At 51.9% G+C, this 22,746-nt stretch overlaps 1 protein-coding gene across 6 annotated transcripts; it reads right to left on the bottom strand.

Annotated features, from left to right (window-relative positions):
* Nucleotides 1-327: 327 nt before the first annotated feature.
* Ciz1 (CDKN1A interacting zinc finger protein 1) lies at nt 328-16,149 on the bottom strand. 6 transcript variants are annotated; one of them, XM_037204567.1, is made up of 18 exons: nt 16,035-16,118; nt 15,463-15,547; nt 15,208-15,373; nt 14,867-14,982; nt 13,235-13,306; nt 11,653-11,882; nt 8,504-8,597; nt 8,310-8,412; nt 7,257-7,786; nt 6,897-7,018; nt 5,972-6,166; nt 4,647-4,771; nt 3,291-3,378; nt 2,776-2,889; nt 2,517-2,663; nt 1,356-1,425; nt 1,131-1,252; nt 328-688 (listed from the first exon to the last, which is right to left on the bottom strand). In XM_037204567.1, the coding sequence occupies exons 3-18, from the start codon at nt 15,366-15,368 to the stop codon at nt 461-463; spliced, it is 2,517 nt and encodes an 838-aa protein (XP_037060462.1). In that variant the 5' UTR covers nt 15,369-15,373; nt 15,463-15,547; nt 16,035-16,118; the 3' UTR covers nt 328-460. The 6 variants fall into 6 exon arrangements, with proteins under 6 accessions (XP_037060462.1, XP_037060463.1, XP_028740539.1 ...); XM_037204568.1 differs by having other exon boundaries at nt 15,443-15,547; XM_028884706.1 differs by lacking the exon at nt 15,463-15,547 and having other exon boundaries at nt 7,257-7,437; nt 7,543-7,786; nt 16,035-16,117.
* Nucleotides 16,150-22,746: the final 6,597 nt, after the last annotated feature.

Consider the following 22,746-nt stretch of genomic DNA (forward strand, 5'->3'; position numbering starts at 1 on the left):
GGATAGAGGCCAACACAAGAGCCAAGAATGTACACCTAGGGTTAAGTCCTGGCTATTTGCAAGTCACACGACCCTGCTAAGGCCTCAGTTTGTCTATCTGCAACTGGGGGGTAGAAGCAAGACCATCTGCTAGGTTACCAGCCATAAGGATTCTCTCAAGTTGCCTTCCTAGCCCTGATGCTCGAAGAGGTAAACTGAGGCTCAGAGAAGAGAAGTGCCTTGTAGTCCTATTCCAGCAGGGAGCCTGATCTTGGCTTCCCTGGTCCTCCACCACACTGTGTCCAGAGAGACTAAGTTCCCCTCCCTGTATCCACCCCGACACAGTGCTGGTGGGGACCGCAAAGCCAAACAACTCTTTATTGGATTTGGAGTAAAAACACCATCATGTGAACATTTCCACGCAGATACCTAGAAGGCGTTAGAAGGCCCTAGGCATGTTGGGTGGCCGGAACTCCCTCTATCAGGTTTTGAGGCGAGTTGAGCGCCGAAGGGGAGGAGGGGGGTTGGGGGATCCAGGCTTCACCTTGCTGGGTAGTTTGGCTGTGTCCTGGGGGTTTGGCTGGCTGAGCGGGCGGCCACTGCCACTGTTAGAGGTGAAAAGTGCAGTCAAGGCATTTCGGGCATTGATCGCACACTTGCGGCTCACGGGTCGGCTGGCTGGGCTGGGGTTCTTGGCTGCCTTGTATTTCTAGATACGAACGTTTTCAAGTTAGGCACAGCCTATGGCCCTCCTGGCCAGCAGCTGCTTCCCAACTTGGGCCAAAACAGCAATGATTTGTTGTGTGACCCTGTCTGAAGCTCTTAACATCTCTAGGCTCTGGAGTCACTCACCCTCCACCCCCAACACACACATACACACACACACACACAGACACGCACTTGCGCGCGCAGAGACACAGACACACAGACACAGACACAGACACACAGACACACAGACACACACACACACAGACACACACACACACACACACACACACACACACACGGACATAACCCAAAGAGCCTGAGTCCTCCCCAGCTGTGGCAGGATGGCTGGGAACTGGCTTGGTTGGGCAGCAAACAGCTGCTGGCCACACCCGCCAGCTCGAACAGAGTTGTGCCCCAGGCAGGGCAGTCGGATGGCCGCTCACCTGCAGGTTCTCAAAGTGGGCCAGGGACTTGCAGTGGGAGAGCCGCAGTCCCGAGTTACTGTCGTAGAACTTGTGGCAGATGCGGCAGACGTAGCCCATCACGGGCACCAGGAAGTCCACACCTGGGGACAGACGGCGGGGGGCTGCAGACTCCGGTCCCCCTCACCAGCTGGGGTCCTGCTGCAGTGCTGTGACTGAAACTGGGGACTTAGCTTGGGGTCTTACCATACGCCGTGTTGGGGTTGTAAGTCTCTGAACCCTTCTGTTCCTCTAAAGATGGATCTCTCGACCTCACCTGGAAAGGGAGGAGTGGGGCTCAGATGGGATGCCGCAGGCTCCACACGGACACAGGTCAGGGGCCTGCAGAGCACCCATGGTCTCCAGCACACCAACCATCCCCTCCGCTCACAGCTGGTTGAGGGTGGCCTTCTTTGAGTCATGGCACGTGCCAATCCTGCCTCCCAAGGGTCCTTCTGATGACTGTGCCGTGGGGTTCAGCTAGCCCCTTCCTCCACGCCAAAATAAACCCCTCCTTTCTTAGGCTGCTGTTTCAATACATTTGAGTGGGTGTGGGTGTGGGGACCTGAGGCTAGTGCTTGTCAAATCTACAGGGACTGGAGGCATAGGCAGTTACGAGGGACCTGACATGGGTGTGAGGAATTGAACCCAGGTCCTCTGAAGAGCAGCATAGGCAGTTACGAGCGACCTGACATGGGTGTGGGGAATTGAACCCAGGTCCTCTGAAGAGCAGCATAGGCAGTTACGAGCGACCTGACATGGGTGTGGGGAATTGAACCCAGGTCCTCTGAAGAGCAGCGCAGCTTCTCACCACCATCCTTTTTTTTTCTTCGTCTTTTTGAGACAGGGTCTTGGTATGTAGCATGTGATGGAGCTCTCCAGCCTCCTGCTTCAGCCTCCTTTGTGCGGGAGCCTCTGACTACCTCCGCCTGGTGCTGGGAGTGAGTCTAGGGCTTTGCACGTGCTAGGCAAGCGCTCTGCCATTGGGCTATCGTTCCCAGTCCTCTGCCTTCCCCTCCACACCCCCAACCCACCTGCATTTCTTTTACTTTGTCCAGAAATAGCACGAACGAAAAGCTCACAGGACTTCGGACAGTCCGCTGTAGCACGCCTTCTGCGCCTGGCTAAACACCGTTCCTACTGCCCCCCTCCCCCACACAGTCAGTATCTGACCAGCCTTTGAGGCCCCTGTATACTTCACCTGTCACTCAATAGTCAGCCCTGTGCCTATTTTCATGGCCACATGTGACACAGCCCATAACTGCAGCATGCATTAGTAGTTACAAATGCCAATGCAGTGTCTGGGTCCCTCAAGGAGCAGGAGGGGCCCTCCCAGCTCTATTAGCCTCAAATGGCCACCCCACATACCTGCTTGCAGAATTCCTCCTCAGCCTCAATCTCTTCCTCCTCCTCCTCCTCGTCCTCATCTTGATCACTCTCAAAGCAACCAACGGCATCCACTGTGATGAAGTGGTCCTCCTCTGGACTGGCTATCTCCTTTTCAAGTGTCTTCAGCTGCCCACGGTATGGACGAGGGGCTTAGGTCAGCTATGGGCAGCTGAGGGTTCTAGGCCCTGTTCTATGATCTTGGGGGAAGGCTTCATGCTATGTTTAGGCAGCGGGTTACCTCCTTGGCCTTGTCTTTGTGTCCCTGGGACTTCACATGCTCCACAAACTTCCGAGGGGTCTTGAAGTAACGGTTGCAGATGGTGCAGAAGGGCCTCAGGGACTGTTTGGCGACCTGGGGAAAGGCAGGCCGGCCATGTGATGCACCGCAGCATCCCTAGGTACAAGCCACACTATCAGTGGCCCAACTGAGCCCCGCCCCTACAATGGGACATGCAAATCACTTCTCTTCACTATGTGGGATGGTAGGTACCAACAGAGACAGGACAGGAGGGGGAATGCCACCAAAGACCCCCAGTAGGCTAGAGGCTGAGCGGCAGGGGGAGCTGGTGCCTCCACTGAACAGATGGGCACAGGAAAGCCCAAAGAGGAACATGACTGACTCACCAGAAGCCACGTGACTGACAGTCACATGAAGACAAGAACAGACTTTACCTCCCACTCCCACCCTGGGCCCCTCCCCCGCCCTGGCTGTGGCACACACAGGTGCCTTTGCAGCACGTGAGCGGCTGGCACCTTGTGCTCCTGTGTCCTGCGGTGCTGGATCAGGTCTCCCATGTAGTACACCTGGCAGGTGTTGCACCAGCGCTTTGGTGGAGGCTCTCTGGATGACGACAATAAAAACAAGCGGGGCGTGACGCTGTAAAATCTCCTGGAGTGCTCCGCAAATGCAATGCAGTTTGGAAGGGAGGGTTTAGCCTACAGTGCCTTCTTGAGGGGCCAGGGTTCTAGCCGAAATAGCCGAAAGACAGGGAAGGGCAGAGATTCCTGACTCCTCTGAATGAGAGCTAACAGACATGCGCTCTGTCCACCAGGCCAAAAGCAGAGCAGCCATGAGTTCCTGCTGTCTCCTCGTCCTTGGTGGAGCCCAGCCCCTGATTCAGACAGTTGTCTGGCCAGCCTGGGGAAGGTTTCGACTTGTCTTCAACAGGGCTGAGTGTGATTTTGAACAAGTCAGCTTAGACCTCACTATGCAGCTGGCTTTAAACTCGATTTCAGCTGGGCATGGTGGTGCACGCCTTTAATCCTAGCACTCGGGAGGCAGAGGCAGGCAGATCTCTGTGAGTTCGAGGCCAGCCTGGTCTACAGAACGAGTTCCAGGACAGTCAGGGATACACAGAGAAACTCTGTCTCAAAAACCAGAAACAACAACAAAAACCTCTTGATCCTTCTGCCTCAGCCTCCCAAGTGCTGGGATCACAGGTGTGTGTCACCATAGCTGGGTTTGTTATTGACACTCTGAAATTGTGAGGCTTCCTAAGTTACCCAAGTTCCTGGATTCTCCTCAAATACTGGGCACTCTGGCAACCACCGAGGCAGCTGTCCCAGGAGACACAGCCCTCATCTCCCAGTTCCAAGTCTATCTGGTTCAGCTTTCTCCAACGACACTTCCTAGCACTGCAGGCTTGTGACACCCACTGGGGCCTGGCAGCTGCCACAGCTTCCCTCCTCCCAGCCTCGTCACTCACTCCAAGTGCTAGTTCCAGACTCCAGGTGGACATTTCAGACCAACCACATCCCCTGTGACAAAAGGAGGCCTTGGAAGGTCTAGCCCCAGGCCACAGGACGACCTGATTCTTGCCATTGTGCTGCTATGGTCAGAGCCAGCACAGACCAGAGGAGCAGGGTGCTGTACGCTAACCCTCCTCCCGACCACGGGGGAGTCACACTATTCTCACCTGGAAGGACCCTTGGGACACTGCCGCTACCCCCCTCGTCAGACTACTTTATAGACGGGAAACTGAGGCCCAAGGTTACAGTTACTGGCATGCAGAGCAATGATTAATGCCCAGGCAGACTTGAGAGTGTCTCTTCAGGGCCTGGTCTGTGAGGCGTCCTGCCCCACGTGAGCCTCTGCCAGTCTTCACTCACTCTGTCTCTCTCTCCAGAATTTCCCGAGGCATGGGCAGCAGGGACAGCAGGCAGGTCTGCCTCGAGTGCTGCATTTCTCCAAGCCGCTGTTGGTGCTGTGCCTCTGACATGTGGTCCTGGAACTCCTGCGGCATGAAGGAACCAGAGGTGGCTGTGAGCCCCAGCCATGGGGGGACAACTTCAAGCGTCACGGCCATCCTGCATCTCTCATCCTCTGACGCCGTTTCTCCCGCATGGCCTACCAGCATGTGCCACCACAACTGGCATATTTTACACAGCTCAATGTAGGCCAGGGCAGGGATGGTAAACTGAGGCACAGAAGGAATCCACACCCATATCCAGGAGTGCTTCTGTGGTAAGGAACATGGCTCTAAATGGTCCTGCTCAGTCAGGGACCACAGTTGCAGGTAAGAGCATTAACGAAACTGGAAGTCAGGGCTGGAGAGACGGCTCAGCGGCCGAGAGCACCGGCTGCTCTTCCTGAGGACCTGGGTTCAATTCCCAGCTCCCACATGGTGGCTCACAACCATCTGTAACTCAAGTTACAAGGGATCTGATGCCTTCTTCTGGCTCCTATGGGCACTGGACCCATGTGGTGAATGGGTAGACATATGGGCAAAATACTTATACACATAAAATGAAAATAAGTCTTTTTTAAAAAGTGTTTGTCTTTTTAATTTAAAGAAATTAAGTTCTGGCTATATTGCCCAGGTCAATCTGAAACTCAGGTGCTCACGAGTCCTGTTTCAAACCCCCAGGCGGTTAGGAGCAGCTGCAGGAAGCCCAGACAGTCCCAGCCAAGAGTACTATCTATTTATTTATTTTGTTCCTCACATGGTAAGCAAGGGCTGCACTATATCCCAACAGTACTTTTTTTTTTTTTTTAATTTTTAATTTTGAGACAAGCTCTCTCTCACTGAGTTGACCAGGTTGCCCTTAAACTCATGATCCCCCTGCCCTGGCTTCTCAAGTAACTAGAATCAGCCTTACTAAGACTACTATTATTGTTAATGCTCCCCTTGCCTGGGCCGGACATGGGCTCAGAACTTCAATGTCAAGTGCTGAGCCCTAAGACACACAGTGAGGTAAGTTCTTGGCTGTACTCACTGAAAACAAGAGGAAAAGACACAAGAGTGGAGTTTACTTCTGGAGACCTTGATAGTCAGTCAGATTTGAACCAGGTTTTCCTGGATCCTAAAAACCTGCTCTACCAGCTGATCAGGAAATGTCTAAGCAGACGGACAGCCATCTGGGCAGTGTAGCGAAGGCAGGCCCGCAGCCCGCAGCCCGCAGCCCGCAGCCCGCAGCCCTCCTCCCCACAGTACCTGCTGGCTGCTGCAGCTGGCCTTACAGATATAGCAGAAGAACTGGAGGGTCTGCTTGGAGGACGTGCTGCCAAGGGTGGGGGCGGCCGTGGAGTCCCCAGGACGAGGTCCAGACGTGAGGGGCGTGGTGTTGAAAGCCCGGCTGTCGCTGCTCTGCAGGATGGTGACCTTCAGGGAGCCCCCAGCCCCCCACATCTACAGTAGATTCAGAGACAGGGTTTCTACCATCTGGGTGTTGATAGTGATCCAGCCCCAACAAGAAACACCTCTGAGCATCGTTTCCTCAAAGTTTCCTGATAGGGAACCTGAGGTTAGGTTCTTATGTGACCGCCCAAACGTACACAGAGAATATGATAGCCAGGATTTGAACCTAGATCTCTCTCTCTCTCTCTCCCTCTCTCTCTCTCTCTCTCCCTCTCTCTCTCTCTCTCTCTCTCTCTCTCTCTCTCTCTCTGAGTGTGTGTGTGTGTGTGTGTGTGTGTGTGTGTGTGTGTGTGTGTGTGTGTTACTACGTAGACCAAGCTGGCTTGAAACTCGTAGAGATCGGCCTGCCTCTGCCTCCCTAGGGCTGTAGACCACCACTCCCAACCTAGCTCTGTTTAATTCTAAAGTCCAACTCATACCACTCCTCACATGGTGGATGGGGAAACTGAGGCCCACGGAAGAGAAGAGGTTGGAAGTTTTGTCATAAGATAGAGTTGAGACCCAAGTCCCACAAGGAGGTTTTTGCTAAGGTTCTCTTTGCACTAAAATGCTGTCACCACATGAGGGATTAGGGACTCTAGTGTGGAGTGGCCAGATCAGAAGAAACTCTTGTTACCAAAATCACATCCAGATCTTCAGAACAAAGACCCAAGAGCAGAGGAACCCCCGTGTGGCTGACCCGTGCAGCCAGGCGCAAGGCTGCCGTCAGGCTCTGACGCACCCCAAGCAGCTCTCCTGCTCTTTTTTCACATTCTCCCACATCCAGGCCAACAGCCGATGCCTCCGGGCCCGTGTCTTCACTGCTCTGGGCACCTGCTGGTTCTGGCAAGGCCTCCTCTGGGCCTGAAACGACAGATATGTTCCTCTCCCAGCGTGTGTCTACCATCTGGGGTCCAAGATCTCCGTCCAAGAGAGCTGGCTTCTCTGTCCACAGCTATGACCCTGAAGTTCAAGATGGGGATGGCCCCAGCTCTGGACTCTGGGCCCAGCCCTCAGTCCCCAGCCAAGGCTAAACAGTGCCAGGTGGAAAAAGAAGGCTGGGCAGGGCTGGGTCTGCCCAGGAGTCCACACACTCGCTCACCTCCTCCAGCTTCTGCAGCGTCAGATGACGGCTGTTCTGTGGCATAGGCCGGGACTGGCGCTTGCTCTGGTTGGGGTGCTGACCCCTGTGGCCAAGTCTGAGGCTGGTCCTGGCTCTTCTCTGATGTCTGCTCCTGCCTCTGTCCTGGACGCTGTTCCTGTGGCGGTGCTTGGGCGGATACCTGTGGATGTGTCTGTGTCTGGGTCCGTGTCTGAGCTTGCTTCTGTGGGTCTGTCTCCTGTGGCCCCACCTGCCGTGGGGGTTGGGAAGGTACCTGCGGTTGTACCTGATTCTGCTCTGGTGCTAAGTGCTCTGGAGAGGTCTGTGTCTGTGCCTGTTTCTGCAGCCTTGGCTGCACCCGGGCCTGGATCTGCAGAACCTGTGGCTGGCAATGTGGCAGGACTTGGGCTCCTGGTGGCTCAGGCAGCTGCTCTGGGGTCTGGGTCTGCTTCGGGGCTGTCATCTGGGTCTGAGGCTGGACCTTTGCTTGTGGCTGCCCTGCAGGTCCTTTCTCTGTGGACTCCTCTGAGCTAGGAAAGATCCAAAGACAATCAAAAAGCCAGGCGGTGGTGGTCTACACCTTTGATCCCAGCTCTAGGGAGGCAGAGACAGGGGGATCTCTTAAGAGTTGGAGGGCAGTCTGGTCTACAGAGTGAGTTCCAGGTTAGCCAGAGTTGTCTCAAAAAACAAAAACTAAACAGGAAAATCAAAGATCAAAACTGTTCCTAACATAGAGGAACTATGACCCAGTTCCTAACCCCAGCTCTACTTACAATGGGGGATCGGGGAAGCTTGAACGCTGTCCAGGCCTGTTTTACCTAGATAAACTCAGGGGCATTGGCTCTCCACCTTGCAACATGTTTTGAATTAACCCTATAAACTGGCACCATCCATGCACTCTGCAAAGACCCCCTTCCTCCTAGCCGCCCAGCCTGGCCTCCAGGTGGCTCTCACCCATGTAGATACAGGGATGAACCTGACCCTCCCCTCAACCAGAGGCCAAGACCTAACTACCAGGCTTCTGAGCCCCAGCATGTGGCCAGCATCACTCACCTTTTCGACCTCTTGGCTGCTGGTTCTGATGCCTCAAAGGGCTCAGGCTCAGGCACTGGGGTCTCACTCACCACGCCATCTGGACACACGAGCAAATCTTGGTCTGCAATGAAGGCAGGTGACGGAAGCCAGCTCCAGGAGACGGCCTGGCTCACCTGCCACCGAGATCTCCCTTGCCCTGATGTCTGCCTCACCTTCAGGGGTGTCCATCTGGAGCTCCAAGGCTTCTTCAGACCCCTCTGTGGGGTCCTCCCTGTCTCCCAGAGGCACTGTCTGGGAAAAAGAATCCTGCTTCTTTTTAGAATCCATTTTTTAACCTCCACCTCACTTGTAAACACCCTCCTGCTCAAGGGACTGACGGGGCTGAAGGGCAGATGACCTGAAACACCTCAAGAGTCATTGTCTGAGGAGCCCGCCCATCTATCTATAGCCTGACTGCTTTTTCAGTCCGGGGTGGGGACACACAGAATCTCTTGGTCCCACTGTTCCCTAGGGAGCCAGAGAGAGCCTTTGACCTAAACCCTCCCAGGCCTGCTAACCGTGGGATTCTCATACCCACAAGCCCTTGTCCACTCCTCTCCACTTGCACACCCTGGACCTCTGCCTCTCCGGTCCCCTCTGGACCCCCGACCAGCATCCCTGCTACCTCTCCATACATCCTTGATGGTCTTTCTCTGGTCAAGCCACGCCCCCACCCCCTGCCGCCCCAGCCTGCCCCCAGCCTTCAAATGGAGCCTGAGAGCTCCTATTGGGGAGCTCCTAACATAGGCAGGGCCAGACCCTTTTAGTGGAGTTTCCCAGTTTTTGTTACTCTCATTTATTTGAGACAGGGTCTCACTTATTTCCAGTCTTAATTGCTCTTGTGTAATTGCATTAATAGCTCTTGGACACACACCCAAGACCCACAGAAGGGCCAGGCCAGATGCCACATCTGTGCTGCCGACCAACCACTTCCTGGGCACCTTGGGAAGCCCCAGGTGCCACTCACAGCTTCCCTTCTTCCTGCTAAGGCCTCTGGGCCTGGTGAAAACACATATGTACCCCACAGCAGGATGCTGGGCCCTCTAGAGCCGAGCTAGCTCTTGCCCTGGAAGACCCAGGGAGCCAGGGAGCCTGGATTCTGTGCCTGCCTCAACCACCCCAGCCTGTCAGCTGTAGCTGCCCGATATGTAAAACAGGAGCAGAGCCATGACCTGTGCCCAGCCATACCCCCACGTAGAGGCTGAGTCCTTCTCTGGAGGGAAGGCCTTCCTCCAGATGAGGGAGGACAATAGCAATTACGTAAGGAGCACTGTTCGTGCCCTAGAAGACATCTGAGAGCCAGCCTTGTGCAGAGCTGTAAGGACATGCAGGGCCAGAACAGTGTGTGCGTGTTCTTCTTTGTGAATCTCTGAGTCTTCTGCATGTGGTAAGATGAACCCATGAACACACTAAACCCACCAGGTGGCCCCTGGGGGCTTTAGATGCAGGTGTGTGAAGACCACAGCCTCCCGGGACTCTACTTTTATTCTATGTATGAGGATTACACATTTTTTGAAACTGGGTTTCTCTGTGTAGTTTTACGCCTTTCCTGGATCTCGCTCTGTAGACCAGTCTGGCCTCGAACTCACAGAGATCTGCCTGCCTCTGCCTCCTGAGTGTTGGGATTAAAGGTGTGCGCCACCACTGCCCCGCACAATTATTTTTTGCAGAACCAGAGCCTCCAGCACCCTGAGCCCGTGTTCTACCGCTGAGCCATACCCTCGCACCTTAAAAGTAACATTCAGAGCTGCCTGTCCCACACCATGACCACGAGCCTCAGGTAAACACTTGAAACGTGGAGTGTTTAATTAAGGTGGAAAGCTTAATGACACAACAAATATGGAATATTTAGTGGTTTTTTTGTTTTTTTAAGGACAAAATGGGGTATGGGGAAATATACTGGTAGTTTTAGGAACTTGGGAGGCTAAGGCAGAGGATCACCTGAGCCGGGACTTCTGAGGTCAGGCTGGGCAACACAAGGCACAGAGGTACTGAAAGTTTGGGGGGTAAGACCCCGTCTCTTAAAAAACAAACAAACAAATAATCAATCAGCAAGAGATCTTATTTATTTCTCATTTGTTTATTTTTGGTTTTTTTTTGAGACAGGGTTTCTCTGTGTAGCCCTGGCTGTCCTGGAGCTCAGTCTGTAGACCAGGGTGGCCTCAAACTCAGATATTCACCTGCTTCTGCCTCCATTAAAGGTGCTGGGATTAAAGGTGTGTGCCACCATTGCCCAGCTCATTTATTTATTTATTTATTTATTTATAATACAGGTTAAAATGGTATTTTTTTTTATTTAGACAAAATGGTAATTTTTTTACAATGTTAGACTCACTAAAATATGTTAGTAAATTTTACCTTATTTTACTCATTTTTGTTTGACTGTTTTGGGACAGCTGGCCGACAACTCACTATGTAGCTGAAGAGGACTCCCAAACCTTTTGTGCCATCTCCAGAGTGCTGGGATTATAGGCGTACATCACAACACCTGACAGTATAATCAACTTTATCTGTTCCTTTTAATTTAGTTTTAAAGTTTTAAGGTCTTTAGCTCAGGATGGTCTGGAATGCACAGCAATGGGGTGATGGTGTTAGTCATCATACCTTGACCTTTTAATCTTTTTAATGTGGTTATCAAAATTTTTAAATCATATACATGACTCATTCTATTTCTATTAGACATTGCTGATATAAAGAGAAATATCAATAAGGACCAGTGAGATGTTTCAGCAGGTAAAGACATTCGGCATCAAAACTAGTAACCCAAGTTCTGTTCCTAGGACCATAAGGTGGAAGGAGAAAGCAGGCCCACACAAGCTGTTCTTTGGTCTTCACATGCCCACCTTGGCACATGTCAAAATAATGAAGTAATAAAAAATTATTTAGCTGGGTGGTGATGGTGCATGCCTTTGATCAGCCCTTGGGAGGCAGAGGCAGGTGGATCTCTGATCTGGTCTACAGAGCTAGTTCCAGGACAGTTATACTAAGAAACCCTCTTTCGAAAAAGTAAACAAACAAATAAAAACCAAAAAATAAAAAACCACAACAACAACAAAAAGTTTCTTTAAGAGAGAAATAGTACATAAATAATAATAGAGTAGTATTTGGATATGGCTAAAGTCCCATCAAGAACATAGAGGTATTTGAAGTTTGGGAGAGGCTAGACAGCTCCGCCTTCATTTTCCAGACAAGGGCACTGAGGCACCATGAGGGAGCATGACCTGCCCAAAGGCCAGGTGAGCCCAAGCACAGAGAGCCGGGCTGACACTGGGGTACCCCTTCACCGACTCCTACCCGAGGCTCCACGTAAAGCTCTACTCACCTTGCAATTGGGGGTGCTGGAAGAGGAGGTTCTTGCCTGTTTCTGGGAGTTCCTCCCTGAGTGGCTGAGCTGAGAAGGGTTCATTGGGACCCCAACAGGAGGAGGACCCAGCAGGGACTGGCGCGTGGCCTGGGGAAAGAACTGTTGTAGATTTGGGGTGACCATCTGGGGGGGTGTAAGGCTGGGTGCTGCTAGGCTTGGGGCTGTCATGTTGTAAGCACGGAGGTTGCCTGTGGGGAAGAAAAGGTGAGAATGAGGTCACACCATGGTCCCTCAAAGCATCATGGGAATATCAGAGACAGTTTCCAAGGGCAGCGGAGGGAAGGGAAAGCCACGTTGAGGCCTGCTGTGGGCCCTAGTGAGAAAGGACTAAGGGTGGGTTTTCTGCTCCAGCTCTGTGTGAACCACAGGAGAAGGAGCAAGCTGTTGCTTAGCACTCTGTCCCCCACCAGCTTCTCTACCACTGAGTGGGAAGCCCGAGCTACGCCGAGGCACTCCAGGCCCCACATCGGCCCTCTTGCCTGCCAGGTACAGGGCAGATGTGGCTATTTCTACAGATAACAAAACAGAGCAGGAGCCTGCCCAAGATCTGAGGGACACCCGCTAACTGTCACTCCTCCTCACCCTATCCTCCGCATCCATGACATCACCAGGCCCTAGCGACTACCAGCCATGCACCTTTCTAAGCAGGCTGTTCCTCTCCTGAAGACACTTGACCCCTCCCCGGAACTGCAGCAAACAGGCTCTCTCTGGGGCTACTCTGACCCCATCCCCTGCCCAGAGCAGGTCCCTGCTCAGTAAGGAAGCCTGTTCCTTCTAGAGCAAGGAAGTCTGGCCCTGCCACTCCTCGGAGCCTCACACGGGTCCTGGTGCAGTCCTCAGTCACCTGCCTCTGGGCCTTTGGACATGCTGACCCCGCTGTGGAAGCTGCTGTGCCCCACCAATTCCCAGCATCCTTCAGAGCTCCCCTTCGGGAGGCCTTCCGTGATGTCTGTGTCCCTAGAGGCCCTTATCCCAGAACCAGCCATCTTATTTCCTGCTACGTCTCCTCTGACTCAGCTCTCTTTACTCGGGGAAGGCAAAAGAGATTCGGCATCCACGCTGAGATTCGGGGCAGTGCAGGAGAGGGCAGAGCAGCCTTAAAGGCTCAGGTCAGTTGTGCCAAGAGCCAAGTTCAAGTCCAGACTCTACAGCACTACCTCTGGAACCTTGAGCAAACCAGTTTCCCTGCCCCTCACGTCAAATGAGGATGCAAAGTTATGAACTAGTGTATCTGACAGACAAGCATAGCAAAGACAGAGACACCGTCACACAGAGCCACCCAGCTCCCATGAACAGCAAGAGGAAAGACAGAATGCTCTCAAACAGAGATGGACAAAGGACATGGACAAGTCACAAAAGGAAATGCAAATGTTTGAAAAGTGTAAAAATATTTTAGCTGCACTAGCACGTAGAAGTGTGAATTAAGACATTCAAGACACAGCTTTAGCCTTTGCAAACCAACTTAGTAAATGATATGCAACTTAGTAAATGATATGCACATATACATTTATATAGGTGTATATAAAAAAGCATAGAATACCCAATGCTGCCGTGGGCATGGTGAGGCCGGCACTGTCATACGTGGCTGGTGGCATTGCAAACTGGTCCAGTCCTTAGGAAAGTAATTTGGCAACACTTATCAAAAGCCATCAAACATCCATCCCCCGACTCAGTCACTATGTTGGGAATCTGAGGTGAGAAGAGTCTCAATGTCATGTTCATCCCAGTGGTATTTAGGATAGAAAAGAGAAAGGGGGAAAAAAGAAACAGATAAATGAGGTTTCCATAGGGCACATCCCTCTAGTGAAAACTTAAATCTATCACAAATATCCTGAGTGAACCAGTACAGAGGCTGGTGTGGCAGCTCACGCCTATAATCCCAGCCCTTGGAGGATGAGGTAGGAAGACTATTGTGAGTTCAAGACTAGCCTGGCTTACACAATAAATTCCACAATAGCCTGGGTGGCAGAGTCAGGCCTTGTCTCAAAGCAAGGCCAAACGGAGTGGCACACACCTTTAATCCCAGCACTCAGAGGCAGAGGCAGGTGGATCTCTGTGAGTTCAAGGCCAACCTGGTCTACATAGTGAGTTCTAGGCCAGTCAGGGCTACAGAGTAAGACCCTGTCTCAAACAAACAAAAAGTCAATTCTAGCATTGTAAAATAAATAAAACACAACATAGACCCTTCCTTGTATTAATCATAATAATCATACCAAACTTCCCAAACTCCTTCCTAGAGAAAAAAAACTGAAAGAACTATACCAAAACATGACTCTCCTGGAAGTGAGTGAATGTTTTCCCACCACTGGGTTTTTTGTTTACAATGATTTTTATTTTTCAGTATTTATTTTAAATTTAACTATGTGCGTGTATAGGTACCGTTATGTCGTACATGGGAGGATGGCCACCAAGGCAAGATAAAAGTGACAGACCCCCTGGAGCTGGAGTTAGAGGCGTTGTGAGTACTGGACCCTAAGCAGCACACACTCCCAAGCACTGAGTCATCTCTCTGTCCCCTTTGGTTTTTGTTGCTGATGTTTTCCTATTTTAACACATTATTTTCACTATGACAAGCATGACTTTTAAAATGGAAAAAAAAAGGTGTCATATATATGAAAACACTGTGATCCGCTATGGGATTTCTCTCTCTCTCCAATTATCCGGGCGTCATCCAAAAGGCAGCTCGGAGAGCTGTCCACACCGGTCCTGGTAGGGCTGCCACGTGAGGGCCATCTAACGCTTCTGCCTCAGGTTGCCGTGGTTCTCGTTTACAGAGGAGGTTATGGGTGTACCTCCCCTTAGGGTTATCAGTAGAGTCAGGAAGGACTTAGAAGGAAGGGCTGAGATTCCTGCCCACACGGAGAAACTGAGGCAAGGGCACAAGGCTTCACACCCGAGGCCAGCGACAGGGATTCATGGAGGCCCAGGCTCAGCTCTGGCAGGATGCTGAGCGCCTCGGGAACATGGTGTCATCTTCATGACAGCAAGTGGTGCTGAGCACCGCCAAAAAAGCCAGGGCCGTGGCTTGGTAACTCCGCAGGTAGCCGAGTGGCTTGAGGACGTTCACGTGGAGGCCTAGTATCTACCCGTAAGGATGCTCAGCGTCACTGTGTGCGCTGGGAAGACTGAGTGGGGCACGGAGGAAACCGGGGACTGCTGAGAACCGCCATACCTTGTAACTGCTGCAGCAGCAAAGCTCTCTGCAGCATGGAGCCATTGAGCAGGGAGGCCGAGGGGTTGCCCTGGAGGTTCAGAAGCTGTTGCGGGGATGACTGCTGCGGGAGGCCCCTGTGTGACGGGAGGGGGCGGGTCAGAGGGTTGTTGGGAAAGCCATCCATCCAGAGACCCCTCACCTCCATTCTCTCCCTCTCTGCGGCAGGTAGAGGGTCCCCTCCAAGGTGGAAACGGATGACATTTCATACTCAAACAAGGATGTCGTGGGAGCCAGGCTGCAAAACACGGGCCTGAGTGTCGTCAGACCACAGCCTCCATTCTCCCAAGTGGGAAACTCACCGGCTGACAGGCATGGGCAGGGGAGCCTGTGGTGGGGCCTGCTGCTGCAGCAGCTGTTGGAGCTGCAGTAACTGCTGCTGTTGCTGGAACTGCTGCTGCTGGAGCTGCTGCTGCTGCAGCTGCTGCTGGAGTTGCTGCTGCTGGAGTTGCTGGTTGAACATGGTAGCTGCAGGTGGGTAAGGTCAGGTCACCACTCTGGGTCCATCCAGCTCCCCTCCGCTCCCAAACCACTCACCCTAGCCCACGGACGCATACTGTAGGCTAGGCTGCACGGCTACGCGCTCCCAGCCCTGCCAAACGCAAGCCACTTTTGTACCCGGGTGCTTCCGGTTCTGGTCAGCTGCCAAGAACAGAATACACACAAACACACGCTTGCCTTCAGACCTCTGTCTTCACTCCCAACTCTTCAACTCTGGCAACTCCAAACCAAGTACACCTTCCTTCCCCCAACCCCCCCATCCCGCCTCTTTCCCCACTCATCACTGCCTGGCGCCAGCACCTCCCCACTCAACACTTCCCGGTTTGGGATTCCACTGCCCTCTCCCTATGTTGTGTCAATAACATGAGCGCCCACGCCGTCTTCCACTTAAATCCGTGAGCCCTGGACAGGAAAAGCTTCCCTCCACTACAACACACCCCTACGTCCCTCCACTGCCCTCATTCCTCCACCCGCTTCCCCAACACCAGGCATTTGATCCCGTGGCCTCTCCTGCCCACAAAGCCTGCAGCCTCCATGCAAGTAGCCGCTACCCCTGCAGTCCACCCTCCCCGGCTGCCCAGCTCTCCACAGAGGCTTCCAGGGCGAGCACCACGCAGGCACCCCTCACCTCTCCGCAATCCACGAAGGCGGAAGGCGCGAAAGCCACGCGCGGACTCGGCGGCGCGAGCTCGCGGGCTCCTCGGGACCCGGCTGTGGCTTGGACACTCGGAAGGCCCGGCGGCTGGCCAGCCCCCCGCAGAGCGCCCTCTGGAGGACCGGAGGCCTCACCGCGGCCGCCGCGGCCCGGAGACCCGCTTCGCGCGCGGGTCACGCCGCGGGGGGACCGCGGCCGCTCATCAGTCGCTGGAGCCACCGCGGCTCCAGGTGCCAGGAGGCGCCGGGCAGCGCAGACTCTGCGTCCCCAGGCCCCGGCACCGGGAAGGGCGATTCTGAGCTCCCAGGGCCGGCCGTTTATCCGGCAGAGGCATGGCGGGGACTTCAAGGAGGGTCAATTCCCAACCAACCCCGCGAGGCCACCACTGTCCGGCCATCCCGAGCCCGCGTGGGGGCTGGGACCAGAGCGAGCGGGCGTGAAGGGAGCGGGAGGGGTGTGTGTGTGTGTGTGTTTCAGTTTTTCTTTTATAGTCTTGTTTTTTGTTTTTTAATTATTAGAGCCCACTAGAGATGGTTGTGAGCCACCATGTGGTTGCTGAGAATTGAACTCAGGACCTCTGGAAGAACACTCAGTGCTCTTAACCACTGAGCCATCTCTCCAGCCCATATAGTCTTGTTTTTTTTAAGATTTATTTTATTTCATTTTTTATTTTTTTGGTTTTTCGAGACAGGGTTTCTCTGTGTAGCTTTGCGCCTTTCCTGGAACTCACTCTGTAGTCCGGGCTGGCCTCGAACTCACAGAGATCCGCCTGCCTCTGCCTCCCGAGTGCTAGGATTCAAGGCATGAGCCACTACCGCCAGGCCAAAAATTTATTTTATGTAAATGTTTTATATCATGTACATCACGTGCATCCTGAAATTAGAGGCACGAACATTTGTGAACCGCCTTGTGGGTACTAGGAATTGAACCCAGGTCCTCTGCAAGAACAAGTACTCTTAAACATCTCTCTGCTCCCCGCCCCCCGTTTTTTAAGGTTTATTATTTCATGCGTCCTGTATATGAATTTTTGCCACCCCTTCCCCATTTGTTAGGTTTATTTTTATTTCATGTGTCCTGTATACTGATGTTTTGCCTGTATGTCTGCGTGTATGCTGTGTGCCTAGAGCCCGCGGAAGTCTAAAAAGGATATCTCATCCCCCAGGAAGTGGAGTTTATGGATGGTTGTAAGCTACCAATGGGTGCTGGGAACTGAACCTGGGTCCTCGGGAAGAGCGAGCTCTCCAGCCCCTCACTTTCATTTCTGTTTCATTTTGTAGTGGTGGCTGGCCTGGAACTCACTTTGTAGATCAGACTGGCCTCGAACTCACAGAGATCCGCCTGCCTCTGCTCTCAGTTCTGGCCCAGCTATAATTTTGTTTAACGGCTCTCATCCTGCCCCTAAAAGGGTTCCGATACTCGAGGTCCTCATCCCAACTCGTCTTGGCAATCGGTTTACCTGGTCTGTTAAGTGCCCGGGTCGTCTTTGCACACAGCGCAAGTTTTAAGAACTGGCCGCACGGTGGCGCTAGGTACCTCGGCAGCAAATCACGAGCGCCGCAGTCAGGTGACTGCGCTGTCCCCTAGGCTCCGGACCCGCCACTGGCGCAGGTGTCAGGTGTTCTCACTCCACTGGGACCTGCTGAGCAGTACTTGGGGTTAATTGCGCTAAAGTGGCTCTGCCTCAGCGCTAGGATGGCCGCGGCTGGGCATGCGTATTTAGGAAGCTTGGATGGTGGGGCTTAAAACGTCGAGCTGAGCGGATGGGCTTATCTTTGAAGGACAGGGATATTTGGGAAGGGAGCGGGTGACAAGAGTAAGTCCACAGGTCGGAAAATGCTCCTAAACCCAGCACATGGGAGGCAGAAGCTGGAGGATCGCTAGTTCCAGGCTAGCCGGCACTACACAGCAAGATCTTGGGTCAAAATAACATTATTATTTTAAAGTAAGAGAAAACGCACTCTGACCTGGCCGGGCATAGTGGCCTCAGCCTATAATCTTCTTGCCTGAGGAACAGAGGCAGTATGATCGCGAATTCAAAGCCAGCCTGGACTAGTGAGACCCCGTGGCAAATAAATAAATAAACAAACAAACGCTGCAGCTCGGTGGGAACCCAGGCTCAGGTACAGAAGGAGTCAGGGTCTCCTTTGCCTTCTGGCTCCGCCACCCTGAGGGACTGGAGGAGTCCTCGACGGCTTCTTGATATGCAAAATAAATGTCCCCTCCTGTAGGTGTGTGTGAAGATGACATTACATAATGCTTATCACTGACGCCGGCACACGGCGAGCTTAGCTAGTTGCTAAAGTGAAAACACTAAAAATAATGCTGGTGCTGGCGAAGATGGGAAGCCAGTGCGAGCCCACTGCGCACGCGCATCTTTCATGCACGCATCTGCCAAGCGTTTATCGAGGCTCTAGAACACCCTTTGCCCTTTGAGCGACTAACCCCCTTGGAGGAACGTAGCCCAGGAAAAGGATCAGAAAAGAGACTTTAAAAACCAGCAGGTTTGTCCCTGGAAACGTTATTTACCATAGCAGCCTGGAAAACGGTCAGCTTCGGAGGGAAAAGCTAAATAAACGGTAGTGTCTGCCTCCTTAACAGGAAGCACACAGCCGTCAGAAAGGAGATTTTCAAAGGCTATGCAACATTCACAATACGACCTGGTGTGAGCTCAGCAGGTTCTCAGACTCCATATACATTATGTGCTGGGCTTTGTGGGGTAGGGAATAACAGTGTGTAGTGGGTTCGAGGGGATTTTCACTCTCCTTTTTTCTCCCCTAATTTGCAATGATTGTTTTGGGTGATCATGGGGGAAAGGCTTTTCTTTTCTTTCCTTTTTTTTTTTTTTTTTTAATGTGCGTGATTTCAGCCTTGAAGATCAGCTAAGGACATGGTTGGAGGGCTCTGGGTTTACTTTTTGGGGCTAATTGCCTTTGCTCAATCTCTGGCAGGCAGAATTCCCCCTCCCCCCCCCCGTGTGTGTGTGTGTGTGTGTGTGTGTGTGTGTGTGTGTGTGTGTGTGTGAAAAATATCTTTCCCATGGAGGCTGGAAAAAAAAAACTGGCGAAATCTCTTTCTTGTCTCTTAATTTTTATTTTTATTACCTGTGTGTTCTGTTTTTGTGTGTTATGGGGGGGGTATGTGTGCCATAGTGTGGGTGTGGAGGTCAGAGATCTCTGTGGGGTCAGTTCTCTCTCCATCTTTACATGGGTTCTGTGGCTCCAATACAGGCCATTGGGTGTTGCAGCAAGTGTCTTACTCAATGAGGCACCCCAGACCCTTCCGCCTGCGTCTGGGAAAGCCTCTTTATCACAGAATTCCTGTACTCAGTGGATCTGTGTCAACACCTGCCCCTTCTGGTCATGTCCAACGTAGTACAAAATCAGAAAGTAAGTAAAACTCACCAATTCTGGATGCTGTATTTTTTTTTCAAATTGAATAAAGAATTTGGGTAAACCACTCCCTGGTTCTAAAATCCAACCAGAAGTTTGGCTGATACTGTACTAAATGTGTTTCAGTTGGAGAAAAGCTGTTATTTTTATCCTAAGTTTTAAAAAATTTCAATTTATTTTATACGTTTTGCTCATGTGCATGTCTGTGCACTGCATGCGTGCCTGGTGCCCACAGAAGTCATAAGAAGGTGTTGTATCCCCTGGAATTGGAGTTATGGACAGTTGTGATCTGCTGTGTGGGTGCTGGGGATCGAACCTGGTTCTTCTATCAAGAACAAGTGCTTTTAACCGCTGAGCCATCTCTCCAGGCTCCTCCTGAGTTTTTCAGGTTAATAATGAAGTCAAACCAGGCACGGAGTCTCATGTCTGTAATCTTAGCACTCGGGAGGCAGGAGCCCAACCACTTCTGTAAATTCAAGCCAGATTGGTCTATACAGATTGGTCTATACAGATTGGTCTATACAGAAGGTTCTCAACCTTCCTGATGCTGCGACCCTTCAACACAGTTCTCACGTTGTGGTGACCCCAGCCATAAAATTATTTTCATTGCTATTTCATAACTGTAATTTTGCTACTGTTATGAATCATAATGTAAATATCTGATATGCAGGATATCAGATATGAGACCTCTGTGAAAGGGTCATTCGACCCAAAAAGAAATCTCAACCCACAGGTTGAGAACCACTGATATAGAAAGTTCTAGGTCAGGCAGGGCTATATAAACAAGACCCTGTTTATTGTTGTTGTTACTGGTAATAATGAGGATGGACTGAGGATATAGTTCAACTAGTACAGTGCTTGCCTAGCATGCCCAAAGCCCTGGGTTCGATTCCAGTACTGCATAAAACCAGGTATTGTGGCATATGCTTGTAATCCCAGCACCTGGGAAGTGAAGGCAAAAGGATCAGAAATGCAAGGTTATCCTCAGAGTTCAAGGCTAGCCTGGGCTACATGAGACCTTGTCTCAAAATGATGATGGTGGTGGTGCTGGCAGTAACAATGACAGTGTCTGGTCACTGGAGCCTTGCACTGTCTTAGTTTTGCTGGTTCCCCACACCAGGACGCGTGCAGTTTTTACAGTGATTCCTGTCACTCTTTTCTACGTGGTTATTGACCCCATATGGCATCTTCATTTTGCAACCTGCTACCTCCTCAGCCCACATGATTTCTATCCCCAGTGATGTCATGTGCCTCTAGATGGCAAAAGAAGCTGCTGAATTGTCCCCATGTCCTTGAGATCCAGCCCACCCCTGCTCATCACATTGGCTGGTGATAGTCAATGACATGAATGGGTGAATGAATGAATGAATGAATGACTCCAGCTCTTGAATTCAAGGGCCAGCCTCTGTCCCCGGGTTGATGGTCCTCGCTCTTCCCTGCTTGACATCCACACTCATCCTCCTACGGAGGAGATTCCAGCCAGGCATCCAGAACAGCACACCCACGCAGCCAGCAAGGCGGGCCTGCCACCTGCCAGCCCAGCTCAGCACTCCTGGGAGCCGGCCCTGTGCTCAGCAGAAGCTCCACACTGGAGAGGAGGCAGAGCCAATGTGAGACCCTGTGTGTCTCACGTGGCCTTCCCAGTGGCTGCTGCCCACCTGTGTCCCTTCCTATAAATAAACACGGAGAGAGACGGAGGACAGAGCTGGGGGTGAACTGGATGTGCACAGCCTTGTGTCCATCCCTCCCTTCTGGAGCAAGCATCCTTCTGATTCAGGGCCTTACTTTGGTCATTTATGATGGACAAAACTGACTTGTGGGTGACAGCTCCCCCTTCCCACTGACCTTGTCCTTACATCCAGCCACACCCTCTTCTACCTTCCTAAGAGTCAAGGGTTCCTTTAGAGGGTGCAGTATGTGTGGGGTACGGCTTACAGCTATGCTGATCTCTATTGGTTCTCTACCCAAATTCGCTTCAATTCCAGATCCTGCAACTCAGAGGTTTTATTACCTATTCCCTTTACAGTCAGAGAAGCCGAGGCCCCCAGGGGTAAAGTGGCTTGCTCCTATTGTTGTTGGTATTTTACTCTTTTTTTGGGAGGGCCTGCCACCCAGCTCCCAAATAAATCACACACAGAGGCTTATTCTTACTTAGGACTGCCTGGCCGTGGCTTGGCTTAGTTTCTAGCCAGCTTTCCTTATCTTAATTATCCCATCTACCTTTTGCCTCTGCCCCATAATCTCTAACTCCATAATCTTACTCTTACCCCATGGCTCACTGTGTACCTGGGTGGCTGGCCCCTGGAGTCCTCCTCCTTCTCTGACTCCTAACTCTCCAATCCCTCTTCCCATATTTCTTCTATTTATCCTCTCTGCCTGCCAGACCCGCCTACCCTTTCTCCTGCCTTGCCATTGGCCATTCAGCTCTTTATTAGACCATCAGGTGTTTTAGACAGGCACAGTAACACAGCTTCACAGAGTTAAACAAATGCAACATAAACAAAAATAACACACCTCAAAATATTCTACTACATGCTCCAAGTCATCAGGCCACAAAACAGTATGTAGAAAAGGACATGAACACCAGACTATTGGCTTTATCCCTCACCAGGGCAGAATCAGCAATGCTATCAGGCCCTCTCCCAGGCTCATGGGGAATACCGCTCCATGGGACAGAACAGGTAAATGCAGACTTCTAGACCAGCAACTCTCCCAGACTCCGAGAATGCCTTTGTGCCCAGCATCCCAGCCTTGAAGAAGAGGGTGCTGTGCAAGCCCCAGCCTGGCTCAGGGGCCTCCCCGGCTGTACCCCTGCCCTGGGTGCCTGTCTTAGGGTTTCTATTGCTGTGAACAGACACTATGACCACAGCAGCTCTTTTTTTTTTTTTTTTTTTTTTTTTTTGAGACAGGGTTTCTCTGTGTAGTTTTAGTGCCTGTCCTGGATCTCTGTAGACCAGGCTGGCCTTGAACTCACAGAGATCTGCCTGGCTCTGCCTCCCAAGTGCTGGATCTAAAGGCGTGTGCCACCACCGCCAGCCTGACCACAGCAACTCTTATAAAAGAAAATGTTTAATTGGGGCTGGCTTACAGATTCAAGATTTAATCCATTATCATCATTGGCAGGAAGCACAGCAGTGCACAAGCAGACCTGGTGCTGGAGAAGGAGCCAAGAGTTCTACATCTGGATCCGCAGGCAGCAGGAAGAGTAAGACACTGGGCCTGGCTTGAGCATTTGAAACCCCAAAGCCGGCCCACAATGACACATTCCCTCCAACAAGGCCACACCTCCGATCCCT

Source organism: Peromyscus leucopus, chromosome 4 (genome assembly GCF_004664715.2).
Source record: "Peromyscus leucopus breed LL Stock chromosome 4, UCI_PerLeu_2.1, whole genome shotgun sequence".
Lineage (NCBI taxonomy): Eukaryota > Metazoa > Chordata > Mammalia > Rodentia > Cricetidae > Peromyscus > Peromyscus leucopus.